Source organism: Gekko japonicus, unplaced genomic scaffold (genome assembly GCF_001447785.1).
Source record: "Gekko japonicus isolate JY-2015 unplaced genomic scaffold, Gekko_japonicus_V1.1 scaffold678, whole genome shotgun sequence".
Lineage (NCBI taxonomy): Eukaryota > Metazoa > Chordata > Lepidosauria > Squamata > Gekkonidae > Gekko > Gekko japonicus.
Window position 1 is genome coordinate 423220 of NW_015164685.1, and position 18496 is coordinate 441715.

The following is an 18496-nucleotide window of genomic DNA, read 5'->3' on the forward strand; positions in this document are numbered from 1 at the left end:
CAAACTCCTTTCCCTTCCCCACCCCACAACAGACACCCTGTGAGGTAGGTGGGGCTGAGAGAGCTCTGACATGAACTGCTTTTTCAAGAACAGCTCTGACAGAACTATGGCTTGCCCAAGGTCATCCAGAAGGGGCAAGTGGAGGAGTGGGGAATCAAACCTGGTTCTCCAAGATTAGAGTCCGTGCACTTAACCGCTACACCAAACTGGCTCTCAGTGATATTTACCTAGCATCACCAGGCTCAAATTGCAAGCCCTTCACCATGATATGGGTCGTTTCTGTCATTAATGCCTCATGAGAGCCATGGGATTGGATCAAGACAAGTATTACCACTTGTATGGTGCCCAGGATAATGGTGTTCGGGGTCCAAGCTCCATCAGTTGCTGGAAAGAGATAATGTCTCCTATTTTAAGTCTCCATCTAAAGATGGCAGGATAATGGTTCTTTCCAGTGGGCCAGTTTCTGAAACCGCATCAACCTGGCAGTGGGCCTTATTGCTGGCTTGCAAAGTACAGTATTTTTAAGCCACAGAATGGAGGGCAAAGTTTTACATGCACACACAAAACAGGTCTACCCCCCTCCCCTTTACTGAAGATACAACAAGCAAATAGGTCAAGGTTGGCATTGGGAATTGGCCTGGTTGGGAACTAGGGTTGCCAGATCTGGGCTGGAAAATTCCTGGATATTTGGGGGGGAGGGGGAGCCTGGGAAGAGTGGAGTTTGGAGACAGGAGAGACCTCGTCAGTCTTGTAGCCGTGGGGGCATTTGGGGGCAATGCCCCCAACAGATGAGCCCCCGCCCCCTCATCAAGGTATAATGCCATCAGGTCAACCCGCAAAAGCAGCCATTTTCTCTAGAGGAACTGGAGGCTGGAGATGTGTTCTAATTCCGGGAAATCTCCAGGCTCTGATTGGAGGTTGGCAACCCTATCTGACCACCCACCACACCGCCTAGCACTCTTTGACTGGAGATATGAGGTCAGTCTCCCAATGGGAGAAGTATCTAGTGGCAGCAAAGGAAGCAGAATGCATGAGAACTCTGCTGGTTCCCCCTCAGCATTCCTTCCTACTGGGAAATGGGAGATCTTATCAGAGATGCCGGCAACACCACAGAGAAAAGAAAGGTCACAGTCCACAGTACAGTAAAGCAAAACACAAAAAGGGAACTGTGCAAAAATTGCTGCAGTTTATATCACAAAAGTCTATATTTCCATGTAATGCCAAAAGTCCGTTGGTTTTTTCCCGACATATAATCAAAGAAGTCTTCACAAGGTAATGATGACGAAACTCTCCGGATTAACAATTTCCGTTTCGTAGAGTCTTCATCAAAGATCAACAGCACAAATATGTCATTCCTTATTTTTCAAAGAGCAATCCTTCCATTCTCAAAATATACAGTTTCTAATCCATGCCATGGAAAAAATTCTATGACATGTTTTCACAAAGCAGGCAAGCTAATCATAACAACCTTGAAAAAAACAAATGGACTTTTGGCATTACATGGAAATATAGACTTTTGTGATATAAACTGGAGCAATTTCTGCACAGTTTCCTTTTTGTGTTTTGCTTTACGGCAACACCACCTAGCCATCTCACACTGCCCTTTAGGAGAAGTGCTGGAAGAAGGAACCCCTCACCTTAGAAGAAAAAGAGATTGGATTTATACCCCGCCCTTCACTACCCAAGGGAGTCTCAGGCTGGTTTACAAACTCCTTTCCCTTCCCCTCCCCACAACAGACACCCTGTGAGGTATGCGGGACTGAGAGAGCGCTGACAGAAACTGCTCTTTTTCAAGGACAGCTCTTGTCAGAACTATGGCTTGCCCAAGGTCATCCAGCCAGGTGCGAGTGGAGGAGTGGGGAATCAAACCCGGTTCTCCCAGATTAGAGTCCGCGCACTCAACCACTACACCAAACTGGTTCAGGGCTGCAAACTCTGGCTTGGGAAATCCCTGGAGATTTAGGGAAGAGTCCCGGGGAGGGGAGGGGCCTCAGCAAGGGTCTGATGCCAAAGAGCCTGCTCTCTGAAGCCACCATTTCCTCTAGGGGACCTGATCTTCATAGTCCGGAGAGCAGTTGTCATTCCTGGAGAACTCCACAACATTGCTGGAGATGCTAGAGACTGGACCTGGGATCTTCTGCATGCAAAGCAGATGTTGTAAGTAACCACTCAGCCCTTCCCCGCCCATTGCTTATGTTGCTTGTTGGCCACCGATCTCAATTTCTGTCAATCTGGTTGGAGGGGGCTACTAGCCCTTCTGCCGGAAAATGGAAAAGCAAGGTATGTAGTTGGTGGACACCCAATACTTCACAACATTGCAGAGAATGCAGCATCTAACCCTGATCCGTCAATATGTTCTTTGGTATGCCCTCTTGGGTTATCAGCAGTGTTCCCTGTAAGCTGAGTTAGTGTGAGCTAGCTCACAGCTTTTTAGCCTCCAGCTCACAGATTTTTGTCTTCGCTCAGGAAGGATGGCTCCAGAGCAAACTAATTTATGCAGTAGCCAAATCGCTCGCTCACAACTTTAATGCCAGTGGCTCACAAAGTAGAATTCTTGCTCACAAGACTCCACAGCTTAGAGGGAGCATTATGGCCTTAGGCTGAGTAAAATTTGTGCTCAGGGTAGAACTAGATTTTACGAGGCAACTAGACATTATGAGGTAAACATGAACTTGGGAGCATCATATTTCCCTCATAACATTAATGCGGCGAGCATTTATGGGACAGTCTTTGGACAGGAGGGTGTTTTGAATGTGCCTTCCCAGCTGGTGGACTCTAAAACTAGAATTAATCTCGGCTTTGGCAGCATCGACCTGTGATGGGTGTATGTGCCAACATGGGAAGGGCAAAACACTTGGTTCTCTCGCCAACCAGCCATTTCCTCGAAGCGCCCTCCATATATATTACCTCAGCAAAATTGCTGAGAAGATGTATTTTGCTGAGTCAAGTCCTGTCCTCAAGCTCTGGGTGAACCTTCAGAGGATAGAATTTAACTGCATATAGAGCACAGGTGTCTTTGTAAACGGGCCCTTTAGTTGATATCTCCCTGCCATATTGGAAGAACACCCCTGCAAGGAGGATATAATGAAACCATGGTTTCCTGAAACACCCCGGGGCCCTGACGTGTGCTGTGAACACACTGGCTTAAAATATGTGGCTCTTTCCAAACAGGCATATGACCTCTGTAGTCTTTTTTCCTAGACTTTGCATCATCCTAAGAGCCAGTGCAGTGCCTCAGAATGTAAAGTTGGAAATCCCTGGTTGAAATCTCAGTTACCTCAGCCACAGACTCACAAGGTGGCCTTAAGCAAGCCATTCTTTTCCAGACCTTCTGCTCTTTAGAAACCCGCCTTAGAGGGTTGTTGTAACGAGTAATGAGAGTCATCGATGGGAAGCCCTAGGTGGAATGTTTGAAATGTGTTATATAAATAGTATTATAATGATGTATCATCTTCCAGAGAGCAGGTGTCAATGTGTGCTTCCTTTCCCATGTCACACTTCCAAAGCAGGTGCTGTCAGAAACACCTTTTGAGGCGTGCAAGTTATCTTCAAATCATCCAGTTTTTCTGGTTTGTGTTTAAAAAGAAAGCCACACTGTGAAGAAATCAGGAAGCTGGTGGCTGAAATGGCAGGCCTTATTCTGAGCGGGATCCACCACAGGTGCATCTTTAATCTGCCACATACAATCAGTGACTTGTTCCTCAGACACTGGCTTCTCTTACTCAGCAACTGCTCCAGACTGTCCCGTTGAGGTGAGCAACATCCCGCCCAGAAAGCTGTTTGTGCTACGTGACCTAAATATGAGTTGCAGCGTTGCTACACCTGGCACATGGGACATGATGGAACTCTGGGGCAGGACATGTGGTGCTTTCCATAGTGAGCTGGAGGTTATACAATAGGTATCACCACAGCCCACTGAAGTTGTTGGAAAATATGGTGTTGCAATTGAATCGTGGGAAAGAAAGGAAAACAGGCAGAGGGAGAGAAAAAGGAAAAAGAAAAGGCAAATCTGGAGACCAGCATTTGAAGGGTGCTGGACTGAATGAAACACTGATATGCAACTCAGAATTGCCAGCGTGGTATAGTGGTTAAAGGGTCAGACTAGGATGTGGGAAATCCAGGTCTGAATCCCCACTCGGCCACGGAAGTTGACTGGGTGACTTTGGGCCAGTCACATGTTTTCTTGGCTTAACCTACCTCACAGGGTTGTTGTGAGGATAAAATGGAGTGGAAGAGAATGATGTGAGCTGCTTTGGGTTCCCATTGGGGCAAAAGGTGGGATATAAATAAAGCAGATAAAGAAATAAAATAAGTAAACGTGTAGGTAAAGTGCTTTGCATTTTATCTAGATTTTTACTTGTGTATCCGTATAGTGATGTCTTTTTATTCTTTCTAAATTGTATGGTGGCTAGACAAGAACTTATGAGACCCAGGTTCGAATCCCCACCCTGCCGCGGAAGCTCGCTGGGTGACCTTGGGCCAGTCCCACTCTCTCAGCCTAACCTACCTCACAGGGTTGTTGTGAGGATAAAATAGAGGAGAGGGGAACAATGTCAGCAGCTTTGGGTCCCCATTGGGGAGAGAGGCAGGCCATAAAGTGGATAAAAATATTTTAAATAAAATGATAATACTCTTCATCCAGACTTGCTCCTACCATGAAATGATCACCCCAGGAGGTATATTTTAAGGGTCATTAGGATGACAGAGAAGGTGACAAGATATCTCACCCACAGGGCACAATCTACCGTGGCTTGGTGGTAGAGCATCTGGTCCGTCCACATGCAGAAGGTCCCAGGTTCAATCCCTGGCATCTCCAGTTAAAAGGATCAAGAAGCAGGTGGTGTGAAAGACCTCTTTGCCTGAGACCCTGGAGAGCTGCTGTCAGTCTGAGTAGACAATACTAAACGCTGATGGACCAAAGGTCTGATTCAGCATGAGGCAGCTTCATGTGGCCATGTGAAGTCCCCTGGCATACCTCTCCAATGTGTGTGCAATTTCCATTCGTTTCAATGGGGCTTGTGTGGAAGAATTTCGTTGTCATTTGTGCCCCATGTCTGTTAGTGCTTATCGGGTGTTCCAGACGGCCTCAGCCCGTAGCTAGCCAAGGGCGAGGGGGGCATGCCCCCTCGCAGATGTGCCAAGCATGGATGCCAGACACACACACCCGGCATGGGCAGGGGGCCCTCGCAGGGTGGGAGAAGCATGGCAGAACAGCAGCGTCTGGGGCAGCTTTGCTGAAGAGGCCCTGCACTGCAAACTGGACGAGCCAGCCGGACCTTCTATGGCTGACTGCCTGGCCACAAGCAGCGTCGCTAGCTGGCGGCTGAGCCTGCAAGCCCAGCCTGTTCTCCCCAGATGGGGGGCCTGGGCAGGCTGGCCAAAAGGCCGAGGCCCTGAGCAGCTAAGAGGCCCCTTCATCCTCAGCTTCTGCAGGGCTCTAGCTTCCCCCCGAACGTAGCTTCTCCCGGTATTTGCATGTGTATGTATTTAACGGAGGATGAAACCACCTTTAGAAGACGACGACATTGGATTTATACCCCACCCTTCACTACCCAAAGGAGTCTCAAAGCTGCCTACAAACTCCTTTCCCTTCCCCCTCCCACAACAGACACCCTGTGAGGTAGGTGGGGCTGAGAGAGCTCTGACAGAAGCTGCTCTTTTTCAAGAACACATCTTATCAGAGCTATGGCTTGCCCAAGGTCATCCAGCAGGTGCAAGTGGAGTGGGGAATCAAACCCGGTTCTCCCAGATTAGAGTCCGCGCACTTAATCGCTACACCAAACTGGCGCTGTTTAGATGAAGGCGCACCTCTGAATGCTCTCTCTGAGGTCAATCTGGTATCAGTGAGGGGCCATAAGGGAGACAAGAAAAGTGCCAGAAAGTGGCAGAAGGAACACTCAAACCAAGTGGTGTCAAACATACGGCCCGTGGGCCAGAACTGGCCAGTCCAGAGCCCTTATCTGGCCCGGGAGCAACTGGTCATTACCTTAATTGCCAAATGACAGAGGCTGTGCATTATGTCCCTGTATACTGTCTCAGTGCTAATGAGTAATGGGTGGTGGAAATGGGGGTGGGTAGGCATCAAGTAGATATGGTAAGGAAATTTGAGAATGTTTAAGCATGTTTGTATTTTGAGTAGAAAATAATATAGTTAATTGAGTTTGCCCGTGTCCTTTATAAAGTTGATATCTCCCGCACGTGGCATTACATTTAATAGCACACATGGCCTGCAGGACAAAGTGACATTTATGTCATATCCGGCCCTCATAACAAATTAGTTCGATACCTCTGCGCTAACCTTTTCTTCCCCCTGAGACAAGGGCTGTGGTGGCTCAAGTGGTTAGGGTGCTGAACTTCAGACCGGAAGGTTGGTAGTTCAGCAGTTCGAGACCCGAGTGTGCCACATGACGGAGTGAGCTCCCATCTCTGGTCCCAGCTCCTGCCAACCTAGCAGTACGAAAGCAAGAAACTGCAAGTAGGATAAACAGGTATCGCTTCGGTGGGAAGGTAACAGCGTTCTGTCACCTTGGTGTCTAGTCATGCCAGCCACATGACCACAGAAATGCTCTTTGGCTTGGAAATGGCATCCCTAGAGTCAGATTCAATTGGCTTTCGAGCAAGGCAAACCTTTACCTATGCCTTAGACAGGGTCCCAGTTCTTCACCCCTCCAAGAAGATCCAATTAAGAATAGTGGATCTTTAAAGGTACTGCTGGACACATTGCTCAGACAGACTGATCCTGTTTAGAAGCAGCTCTGCAAGTCTATTGCTATCTAAACTCTCAGATGATCTCCTTCACCAACAGTATACAGAATTAACAGTGCCATCCTAAAGCAAATTTACATCCTTCTCTGCCTGTTGACTTTAGTGGACTTAGAAGGGTACAACTCTGCTTAGAATGGCAGGGCAAACGTCCTGCAGTGTCAGGCCGCAGGGAAGGAGGCCCTTGGATGCTGTAATGGTGTCATTCTGTTTAGCGTGCTGCCCACACTAAGCTTCGGTGCCAAATCTTCGTCCATTGTCCCCAAAATCTGCTTAATTTATTCTATTTCGAAAAATGACATAATGTAGAGTTACATTAAAACCGGTCAGCATGCCTTTTCCATTAAACAAACTCTATTTATTTTTTTTTAAAAAAACAGGTCACTGCTGAGATCTGGGAGCTGCTGAACAGGAAAAAGAAGAACCTCATTGTGCAAAGCACTACAGCTTGAGCTCATGTTGCGCACCTTTCTGGATTATGACTTCACAGCCGCAGGCAAACCAGTAAATGAACCCAAAGCTAAATGCTCAGTCCTTGAAAGTTTATGCTGGAACTAAAAATCAACAACCAGACTCCTTCAGGGCAATCCTAATACAGAGTTGCTCCAGTCTAAAGGTACTGAAATAAATAAATTTAGACGGGGGGAATTCTGCCGCCAGAAGTGCAGCGCATGCCTTGAGTACACCACCAGACCTGAACACGGCTCTCTCTGTCTTGAGTTTAGAGCGAATATGGGAATAAATACGGCTGTGCAAAGGAGCTCCGGGTCTGGAGCGCAGGCTGGCTGCCCTAGAAAAACCCCGCTCTTGTTTTGCAAGGCATTTACTCTTCACACACACACACCCTTTCCCTTCTTGCACGATCCTTTTGCCAAGCTCTCTCCCCACATCAAGTTAAAGCATCACGTTTTTCCAAGGCTCCGTTGTCCCCCCCCCCCATACACCCCGTCTCTTAGCGTTGCGTGTGGATTTTTTGCACTCAAAGCTCGTTTGATCTCTCTGCAAAGGGGGAGGGGGAGGAGGAGGAGAGGGGGGGAGGAAGGAGGAAACCAGCAGCCCCGTCACTCCTCAGGAATGCGCAGCCAGCCGCACAAACACCCAGACCGGCGGAGGGGGGGGGGTTCGAAGGCACGCCGCCGCGACCACAAACTACAATTCCCAGCCTGCCCAGCGCAATGTGCCTCCCGCGACTGCTGCAGCCGCAGCCGAAAGTGTGTCACTGGGGCACGAGGCTCTCCCCGGGAGTCACATGGTGGATGCTCCAGTGCCGCGTGCGGGCGTCTGCGCAGCTGCGGGCGGGGAGAAGACGGGGCGCCAGCAAGCCCTGGCAGAGTACAATCTTGCAGGCGAAGGGAGAGGCAGCAGCAAGCGGGGCCAGCTCCAGCCAGCCGACCAACCGGGGAATCCCTGGCGCGCCTGCCGTTCTCGGTGCTCCCCTCCCGCCCGGGTCCTGCTTTCTTGGCCCTCCCGGTTCGGCTGCAGAAAGACTTTAAAGCTTGTTTTGCAGACTGCGCAAGAAGCGGATCGGGTGTTTTTTTTGGTTGCTTTTTGCTCCCCAGCCTAACTTTGGGGGTCGCGGCGGAGGACCGAGGAGGCGAGGAGGGCCCCCGGGTGCTTCCCCTGCCTCTCTCCTCGCTGGGTTCCTTGGGCGCCGAGCCCCAGCCGGCAGCGCCGCTGGGCGTGAATGACAGCTGTCAACTAAGCAGGATGGCCGCGGTGGATACCAATAACAACGCCCCAGGTAAGACCCGCGGGGTTCCCGAGGTGGGGAGGGGGGTCCCGGGCTTGCAGAGGACAGGAGTGGAGCCCAGCGGCGCCCTCCCTCTCTGGATTGACCCTGCGCGACCCTGGCCCTCCATCCCTCGCTCCGGTCCTTCTCTCTCCCTGCTTGTTCGCCGGCTGGCACCTGCCTGCCTCTTGGTGCTCCTGCCTGTGGCAAGCCTTGTCCGAGACCCAGAAGGGCCACGACCTTTCCCAGCCCCGGGGGGAAGGCGGCTTGCAACTGGGCAGGGGAGAGGCCCAGGGGCGCCGCGTCCCCCCCCCCCTTTGCCGCCTTCCGCCCCCAGTCCTCTTAAGGCTGTGCAGGTGGATGTCCTCTCTTCCCGGGGAGGGCGCGCGGCAGAAGGGGGCCCTCGGAGTCAATTTCATGGAACCGGCTCACCCTCCAGGAGGAGGGGGAGTCCCGTGTTCTATTAGCGGCGGACGCCCTGCCCTAAGGGGGTGGTCGGGGACAGGCCTGGGGGTTGCGACCTTCGCGGTTCCCGCATCTCTGCAAAAGTTTTGGGATTGTTAATCCAGGTGGGGGGGATTTTATTATGGGGATCGTGCCGCCTCCCACGTTCTGTCTCCTGGGATCTGGACTCTGGGCGGGGGGATCTCCCCCCCTTGCCGTGCCCCCCCCTTGGGATCCCCCCCCTCCGACGCGGGATTCCCCCCGACCCGCTTCTCCTCCGCCGCCTCTCACGTGTCCCGCTGCCCGGCTCAGCCACGTGCGAGGTTTGTTTTCCCTACCGGCCACGCCCCCTGCCGCCTCCCATTGGCCGTCCCCGCCTCTCATTACATCATCGGACTCGCCTCCTTCCCCGACGACGTCAGCGTCCAGGAAGAGCGAACGTTCCGAGGTCTGCCCCTTCGGGGCGGAGCTTAGGGCTGGGCGCGGCTTGTAGCAGCATTTGCGCCAATAGGGGGGCGAGGGGCGGTCCAAAGTGTGAGGGGCGGATCTGCGGGGAATGAGGGGGCCACGTGCGGGCGAGACACATGGCCGAGGGCAGCTTGGGCTTCTCTGTCCCCGGTGGGCGGGGCATCTCGGCGAGGAGGGGCTGGGGGGGATCGGACAAAGTAGGGCAGTCGCTCTGGGACCTGAGCTTTCGAGTATGGAAGGCGATCTGCACATGCTCAGAGGCACTGTAGCCGTAGGTCCTTCCGCACAAAGACACGGCCCCGTTCCTCTGGGGGGAACCTACGTTTTCCAGTCCCAGGCGGGTCAGTTATGTCCTTCGCTCTTTGGCCCGAGAACCGGGGAGCACAGCAGCCTTCGCATCTAGACGCCTCTGACTCAGTAGGGTCTTCCGTCATAATTTCCCCGTCAGCAGTTTCGGGGAGGAAATCAGTTGCAACAGTTTGGGCGCTGACCGTGTCCTTGAGCATGTACAGAATGACTTTCTTCCAAGGCGCAAACCAGTGGTGGATATTTTCAAAGAGGTGGGAGAGGCCGAAGCTGGGGAAATGCCTCTAAGTGCATGCAGAGTGCTTCTGTTTGTGACATATTGGCCCGTAGGTAACAAGGCTGTACCTCTTGACAGTTTGGTGTAGTGGTGAACAGTGGAGTCTAATCTGGAGAATTGGATTTAATTCCCGGTTTCTCCGCACAAGGCTGGCTGGGTGACCTTGGGTCAGTCACAGCTCTCTCAGAGCTCTCTCAGCCTCACCTACCTCACAGGGTGTCTGTTGTGGGGAGAGGAAGGGAAGGAGATTGTAAACTGCTCTGAGACTCCAAGTGAAAGGCGGGGTATCTCTTCTTGAAAACACATATTATAGACAGTCTGTCACCCAAGAGAAATGAAAAATTGGGGTCTGGGGAACAGCAACAGATGTAAGAACAAAGTCTCTGAATATATGTAGAGTGTCTTTTGTTTGTCATATTAGTATTAAAATTCAGATGGATAGCCATGCTTAGCTGTAACAGTGAAATAAAAGGAGTGACAACGGAAAGACATATTTATTCCAGCATAAACTGCAGTAAAAACATCTGCTTTATTAGGCTTGAAGGTGTCACTGGATTCCCGTTTTGTCTTAATTTAAAGTCACAAGCCTTAATCTTTATAGTGTTGCTGATCTTGTGTGCTGTCTCTCTGATGGAAGCTGTTTAAAGCAGTTTAAGAATACTGTCCTTGAGCATGTGCAAAATGCCTCCCTGGAATGGAATCGTAAACTGCCTTGTATAGAAAACAAGGAGGGAAAAATAGGAAACAATTTTTATTGTTAAACAAATTTTGAGTCCAGTTATTTTAAAGTTCTGGAAGCAAGCCCATTATGTCAGAGTCTTTTGAGCCTCCAGAAGAATCAAAAAGCTTACACCCTGCATTTTAAACACTAGTCAGTCCGTATACAGATCTCTTTGGCTCCTCTTTTCCATGGATCTGTACCTCTGAGCCTACGTAGCTGTGGTTACATTTCTCTGTTAAGGGATACCTTTTTTATATCATTAACAGTGAGGGGGAATAAAATAACACAGAATTACAACTATGTGAGAGGCGTTTGTCTACTCCAAGGATAGTATGAAAACTAAAGCAGATGCTACACTGAGAGTCCCTGGAAAACAACCCCCTGGGAGTGAACGAGTTAGTGGGTGGGACCATTCAGTTATGGTGAATTGGGACAGGAGGTTTCTGGATCAGGTCTGCTGTATAAAGGCATGGGTTGGTCTTCGGAAGCTCTATGGGTTGAAGGTTGCGCAGTCCAGTGCTATTCAGGGATAAGCTTTTCTGAGTTCAGTGTGGCTTACTCAGAACAGAGGTCAGGCTGCAACCTTTGTGAGGGCACTGTGTTTTTAAAAAATTTCTCAGGACTCGAATTCTCTCCTGAGCATAGTTAGTGTCACCTTGGGGTCAGGCCTGGCCGGGGCTTAGGAACGATGGGACCTGTAATACTTACCGACTTCGTTTATGGGGTTCCAAAGCAGCTTGTATCTGTCTCCTCTCCCCTTTTGATCCTCACAACAAGCCTGTGAGGCAGGTTAGGCTGAGAGAGAGAGTGGCGGGCCCCAGGTCACCCAGCAAGTTTCCATGGCAGAGTGGTGGAATTTGAACCCAGGCTTTTTGGATCCTAGTCTGACTCTAACCCCTATGTCGCACTGGTGGTCAGAGTTTTAACACATCGATTCGGGTCTGCTTGATGAAGATACCTTTTCCCCATGCTGATTTGACTTATTTCTGCAAAAAACGTTGCATAAACTTGTAGAATGTTTTGGGATCATTTGGGCTCCTTTGTGGGGATGAGGGACCTGCATTGAGTTAAATTTCTACCTGCTCGCCAGGAGGAAACAATTGTCTCCATCCTAACCTGCCTGGCTGCCTCTGCTGTATCGAGCTCAATCCCTGTCCCTTCTGACCCTGCTCTCTCCCCCCCCCCGCACCGGCTGGCTGCACCAGGGTGAGATTGGAACATGTGGGATGGTTTGCCTTATGCAACGTTCGGTGCCGCTTTCCCTAGAAGCCTTTGGCATGTCCGCTTGCCTCAGCTGGGGGGGGAGGTGAGCAACCAAGCAGCATGTAACTCTGGGACAAAGGCCACGTGTGGTTCAGGATCCCACACGTGAGTCCCAAAGCCCTCGCGTCCTTGTCCCTAGGAGACGAAAGCCTGGCGATAACAGGCGGCCAAAGGGCGGGAGAGACACACCTTTGCCGCCTCCCACGCCGGTTTGGAAGGTCCCCAACTCGGTCTGCACACGCTTCTCCCCTCTAGTGATCCGGGTTGGTTTTCCGTGACCTACTTGAGCCAGTCACCTTCCCGGTGCATTCTATATTTAATTACTCGTCCATCTTTTGAGATTCCAGGCTGGGAGGGAGACTCTCAGAGGCACAGATCTTCCGCTACTGGGAGTCCCCGTGCCACCCTGTGCACCCAGCCCATCTCGATTTCCAAACCTCTGGTTCTCACCCTTGGAGAGGAGAGAGAGAGAGAGAGAAAATTGCCATGTTACAAAGTGGTGATTCAAGAGACCGCACAGGGAGCAAAAACAAAGCAGCCGGTGCCAAAGGGATTACTAACATGTTCACGTGTGAGGGCCACGTTCGAAGTCCAGACGGGAGCAATCATACCTCACTTAACAAGCCAGGGCTTGGCTGGCCTCCAGGCCTCTGCTGCAGCCTGAGACGTCCTTCGCTCCAACCCAGAAGCCTCCTGGCCCATGTGGGTAGCCCTCCATTTTTCCTATGGGAGAAAGACGGCCTGCCTGGGATGGGAACGAAGTTAATGGCCAGTTGTGTGGCAGATGTTGTGTTGAATAGACAGGTGATGTAATCAGTGCTCCCTCTGAGCTGTGGAGACTTGTGAGCAAAAATTCTACTTTGTGAGCTACTGGCATTAAGGTTGTGAGCGAGCGATTTGGCTGCTGCATAAATCTCTGGAGCCCTCCTTCCTGAGCGAAGACAAAGGTGTGTGAGCCGGAGGCTAAAAAACTGTGAGCTAGCTCACACTACCTCAGCTTAGAGGGAACACTGGTGATGTTCTCTCCCACCTGGAACCACCAGTGTCAGGATGGTGTGGTGTTAGAGCAAGACTGAGGCTTATATACATTCAGTGCATTTAAATTTCTGCCCATCCTCCAAGGTGCTCAAGGCAGAGTACATAGATCTGCCTTGCTCCATTTTGTCCTCCTGACAACCCTGTTTGGTAGCCTAGACTGAGAGAGAATGATTGGCTCAGGGCTGTGTGGTAGGTTTTGTGGCAAGGCTGGATTTGAGCCCAGGTCTGCCTGGTCCTACTGCAACCCTCTACCCCCGTATGGCTCCTGGCAGCCTTTGTCTTGTTTGGCAGAGATGCCTCTATGATGCCAGGGAGTCAGTTTGGTGTAGTGGTTAGGAGTGCGGACTCCAATCTGGGAGAACTGGGTTTGATTCCCCACTTTTCCACGTGCAGCTGCTGGTGTGACCTTGGGTCAGTTACAAGTTCTTTCAGAGCTGTTCTCTCAAGAGGGTACCTAAGCCTATTTCATCCTACACTGGAGTCACTCTCTCTGTGATACAGTAAAAAGCCCAGTAGCACCTTTAAGACTAACAGACTTTATTGTAGCATAAGGTTTCGAGAAACAGCTCTCTTCATCAGATGCATGGAGGGTATGAAGAAACTGGCCAGAGATATATAGGTGGTAAGGGGAGGGGGGAGAGAATGCAGAATTTGTTGTTCAGTCGCACAGTTGAGTCCGACTCTTCGCAACCCCATGGACCACATCATGCCAGGCTCTCCTGTCTTCCGTCATGCTCCGGAGTTTGCTTAATTTCATGTTCGTTTGCATTGATAACACTGTCTAGCCATCTCATCCTTTGCCGTCCCCTTCTTCTTTGACCTTCAGTCTTTCCCAGCATCAGGGTCTTCTCCAGTGAGTGCTCCCTTCTCATTGGGTGGCCAAAGTATTTGAGCTTCAGCTTCAGTATCTGGCCTTCCAGGGAACAGTCTGGGTTGATTTCTTTTAGGATTCACTGGATCTCCTTGCAGTCCAAGTGACTCTCAAGAGCCTTCTCCAGCACCATAATTCAAAGGCATCTATCCTTTGGCGCTTGGCCTTACTGGAGAAGGAAATGGCAACCCACTCCAGTATCTTTGCCAAGAAAACCCCATGGAGTGAAAGAGGATGCAGAAAGTGCCATGTGAATGCAAAGTAGTTGCAAAAGTCATGAAAAGGGTAGAATGTGCAATCCAGGCTGGGTGTGACCCCTTCCTTCTATTGATGGATCTGAATGGTAATGAGATAACCATCCAAAGTCTCTATTCAATCCAAGTCTGACTGAGTCAAATTTACATATAGATTCCAGTTCAGCCGCTTCCGTTGAACTATGGTGACCTTTAAGTCCTTGATGGAATGTGCTGGTAGATTGAAGGGTTCCCCCACTGGTTTCTGCATATTGCCATTCTTGATGCCAGATTTGTGTCCATTTATCCTTTTGCGTAGAGGTTGGCTGGTTTGTCCTGTGTACAGAGCAGAGGGGCATTTGGTTGGCACCTGAGAGCATATACCACTCTCTCTGTGATGGAACCGTGAGACCGGCTATGGGCAGAATAATGGTTTTGATCACAGAAAGAGGAGAGTTGTCCGGTTTCCCCCACTCGCCATAGCCAAGACCTGTCAGTGGGGTGGCCCTTATGAAAGAACTAATGCACATGTAGGCTGCCACACTGTAGTATGATGTGTAAATTGGAAAGCAGACTCGAGGTAAGGCAATGTGAGCTGCTGAGTGGAAAATGCGGAGGGAGGAGTGGAGCTTGTTCCAAGCCCAAGGAACAAGGAGCAGGCAGGTAGGAATCGAGAGAGAGATGAGCACACTTTTTCCCTGTCAGAGGATACTGATTGCCGATTCCTCTCTTTGATTTCTGCAGGGAGGGGAGCTATTCAAGAGGTGCCATTAAAGGATATCAGATTAGAGATTCCTCTAAGCCAGTGATGGCAAACCTTTTAAAGACTGAGTGCCCAAACTGCGACCCAAATCCCACTTATTTATCGCAAAGTGCCAACACGGCAATCTAACCTGAATACTGAGGTTTTACTTTAGAAAAAACAACTCATACATTAACTTAAGATGATCCAAACAAAGTAAAGAAAGCAATCCCAAATGCTTTCATTTACTTAAAATTATTTGGCAGAGAATTCGACACTTTAATAGTGGTCTGGGCCTGGCTGGGGCGATGGCACGCTTGCCCACTGAGAGGGCTCTGAGCGCCACCTCTGGCACCCGTGCCATAGGTTCGCCACCACTGCTCTAGACCATTCTTTTCTTTTTTTAAAAAAGAGATTTCCTGTCTCGGATGCTGAAATGTCTTGGGCCAGCCCCGGTTGGCTTCCCCTTTGCCTTCGACGACTCCGGCTGTTTTGGAAGACAGTGATGGGTGTGGGGTTAGAATGAAAGTGAGGTGACTTCTAGTACATATCTGGCATGTATTTATGCTTTCCTTCCTCCAAGGCACTCTGGATAATAAGCATAAGTGCTTATCCCTTCCGCCATTTTATCCTCACAACAAACCCATGAGGTCGGTTAGGCTGAGCGAGTGCGACGGGCTCAGAATCGCCCCGTGAGTTTTTGTGGCGAGTGGGATTTGAATCTGGTCCTCCCCGGTTCAACACGCCGACCGCTACACCGCTGTGTTTTTCCGCCTGCATTGCCTCGGCTGCTGGAAACCTTTCTTGGACTGCAGGCATGTAGGATGGTCTCTGGCACGAGGTTTTACCAACAAGTGTGCCCCTTTTGTCCGGTACCTGCGAAGTGAGCCGTGCTCAAGGCCACAGGCAAGGAAGGTCCTGAGGCGCAGGAGATACCAGCCCACGAGCCACAGCCAAAGGTTCTTGCTTGTGATGGGCTTGGCTGGGCACTGAGTATGTCTCTGGCACATGACCTTGTTTATAATCCCTCTGGCAGGAATCGCTTTGTTTCTGCTCCTGCAGCACTGGCCCTTTGGCAGGCGACCCAGTTACAAAGTCTGGAGTGTTGTTTTCCCCCCAGTATCCCCAGGTTGGGCTGCGCCAGCCAGGCCCAGCTTAATCAGCGTGACCTCCTCCTCCTTTATTGCCAGAGGTGCAACGATTTGTTTGGCTTCCGCCTGTTTCTCGGAGATCCCCGTGGCTGTTCACCTCACGTGCTCCCTTGCTCCCCTTAGGGTTTTTTTCTTTTTCTGACCTCCTTCCCTGGCCTGGAGATGTCGGTCAGCAGTTGAGAAGGGAAAGAGGAAGAGGAGACGGTTGGCAGGTGGCACACAGAGTGGGGTTGCCAACCTCCAGGTGGGACCTGGAGATCTCCCACTTTTACAGTTGATCTCCAGGCGACAGGGTTCCGTTCCCCTGGAGAAAACGGCTGCTCTGGCGGGTGGACTTGATGGCATTGTGCCCCACTGAGGTCTCTCCCCTCCCCCAATCCACCCCTTTGCAGCTTCCATCCCCTAAATCTCCAGGTCTTTCCCAACCGAGGGCTGGCAACGTTAGTCCAGAGCTTGCAGCCACAGTCAAGAAAGTGCAGCCGGGCATCCTGAAGTCAGTTTGCATCCCTTTTGTGCCCTATGAGCCAGGCCCCTTGTTCAGATCTAGCAAAGTGGCTCTTTAGTTCTTACCAGATGTCACGTCTTGTGCATGATTCAGTGGTTCCGTTTCTGCTTAAGGTCTGGCTGACCCTAACGGGGCCGACACTTTGCCCTCGGCCAGCTGGCTCTGTAGGATCTGTCTTTGTCAAGCTCTGCTTGACTCGCTTCCTTTCTTGTACCACATGTGCCACCTGTTTTTAGCGGTGGAGAAAAATTTCCTCTTCACCACCACGTTCACAGTTTTGCAATTCTCTGGTGTGTTCTATTATGTTTTCCCTAAGCGAAAAGATACCCCAATCCCTTAGCTTTTCACACAGGGAAAGTACTCCACACCCTGGCTAATTCTTCCTGTCCTTTTCTGCACTTTCCCTTCTTCCCCCTCTTGGCATCCTCCTGTACCCCCCACCCATTTGCTGGAAGCAGGGCCTGCGCTTTTTAACCTAGTTCTGGTACAACAATATCTACTGCATAAATTACAATATCACCTTTCTGCGCTGCACGGCACCTTCTTTGTGACGGGACAACCAGAACTGTACAGAGCTATATTCTAAATATGGCAGCACTGTAAATATTTATGATGACAATGATGAACTGTCACAGTCAGGTGTTTGACAGGTAGATGGTGTTCTGCAATTTGAGACCTAGCCAAGTTCTTGGAAATTGCAGAGGTATCTTTGAAGGAGTTTTGCTGTTCCGAGTAACACTGTCTTCCGGAGCTGAGCTGGTATTATTTGCCCAGTGCCCAGTTGTTTCTTGAGACTTCTAGAGCAAAGTTCGAGTGCACCTTTAAGATCAACAAAGTTTTATTCTGGGCATAAGCTTCTGTGTGCATGCACACTTCTTCAGAAAACAGACTTCTAGGCACTGCTCCAAGGGCTCCAGCGACAATTGGCACAACGGTCACCTTCTCCTCCCAGAGGCTTGCTCACTACTATGGAACGTATATGATAAAATACATTATAAAAACCATTAAAATAAAGCCCTCTCTCTTCTGTTTATAGAGTGACCTTATGAGAATCTGCAGTTTTGCTCTTAGGCCCTTTCCAAACAACTCCCAGCTTTGGTTTTGCATGTGAGGCTCAGTGTGGTCTGGACTGTGCATGTTGGGCATCTGGGGACAGAGTTTGGCTGCTCCGCTGTGTTGGGGTTTTTTTTTTTGGGGGGGGCTTTTTCAATCCTGTGTGGGTTTCCTTATTGATACGGTTTGCAGAATGGGGAAATAGAGGCGTCTCTCTTTGGCATTTCAGAATCTCACTTTAGGATGCAATGGTGTTTTTGAGATTTTTGTCCACGTCACTGAGGACTAGCCACTTGCCTTGCTTTAAGAGAGAAACGTTTCCAGAATGCCGCGAGGATCATTTCAGATTCTTCTCATTGTCCCACACGTGCAGGTGGTCACTGGCCAGAAACCCACAGCTCTGTGGCAAGGCAGAGTCTTAAACTCCCCTCTCTCTTTCTGTCCGCAGGGGGTGTGATCAGCTACATCGGCTCGAACGGGTCCTCCCCGAGCCGAACCAGCCCCGTCTCTCTGTGCGGCAGCGATAGCTCCAACAGCAGTTGCCAGCTCTCCTCCCAGCCCGCCTTCCCCAGTTACTTCCCTCCCTCGCCCACTGGATCTCTGGTGCAGGATGCTGGACGTCCGTATGGGAGCAGCTCAGCTGGCCTGCGTGAGGACGCCTCTCCTTCCTCTTCCTCCTCGTCTTCCTCGTCCTACAGCTCTGGAGGCTCACCGGTGGGGCTGCAGGTGGCCATGGACGACGGGAGGCGCGGCTCCCCTACCAAAAGCACCAGCAGCAGTATCACAAGTGAGTGATGGGGGGGCGTGATAGGAAGGGGATGGTGAGGGGGGGGGACCTACTGACAGCTATGGGGGGTTGTGGCGAGATTCACAACACCAGCCAGGGTTGCCAAATCCGGTCTGGGAAATATCTGGAGATTTTGGGGGTGGAGC

General features: G+C 50.7%; 1 protein-coding gene across 1 annotated transcript in view; it reads left to right on the forward strand.

Annotated features, from left to right (window-relative positions):
• The first annotated feature begins 8113 nt into the window (after window positions 1–8113).
• Window positions 8114–18496, forward strand: part of NR1D1 (nuclear receptor subfamily 1 group D member 1) — a 22464-nt gene continuing 12081 nt past the window's right edge. The window contains exons 1-2 of the mRNA XM_015409340.1: window positions 8114–8503; window positions 18012–18350. Of these exons, the coding sequence (XP_015264826.1) occupies window positions 8470–8503; window positions 18012–18350 (373 nt within the window). The 5' untranslated portion in view covers window positions 8114–8469. The remainder of the gene's footprint in view (window positions 8504–18011; window positions 18351–18496) is intronic.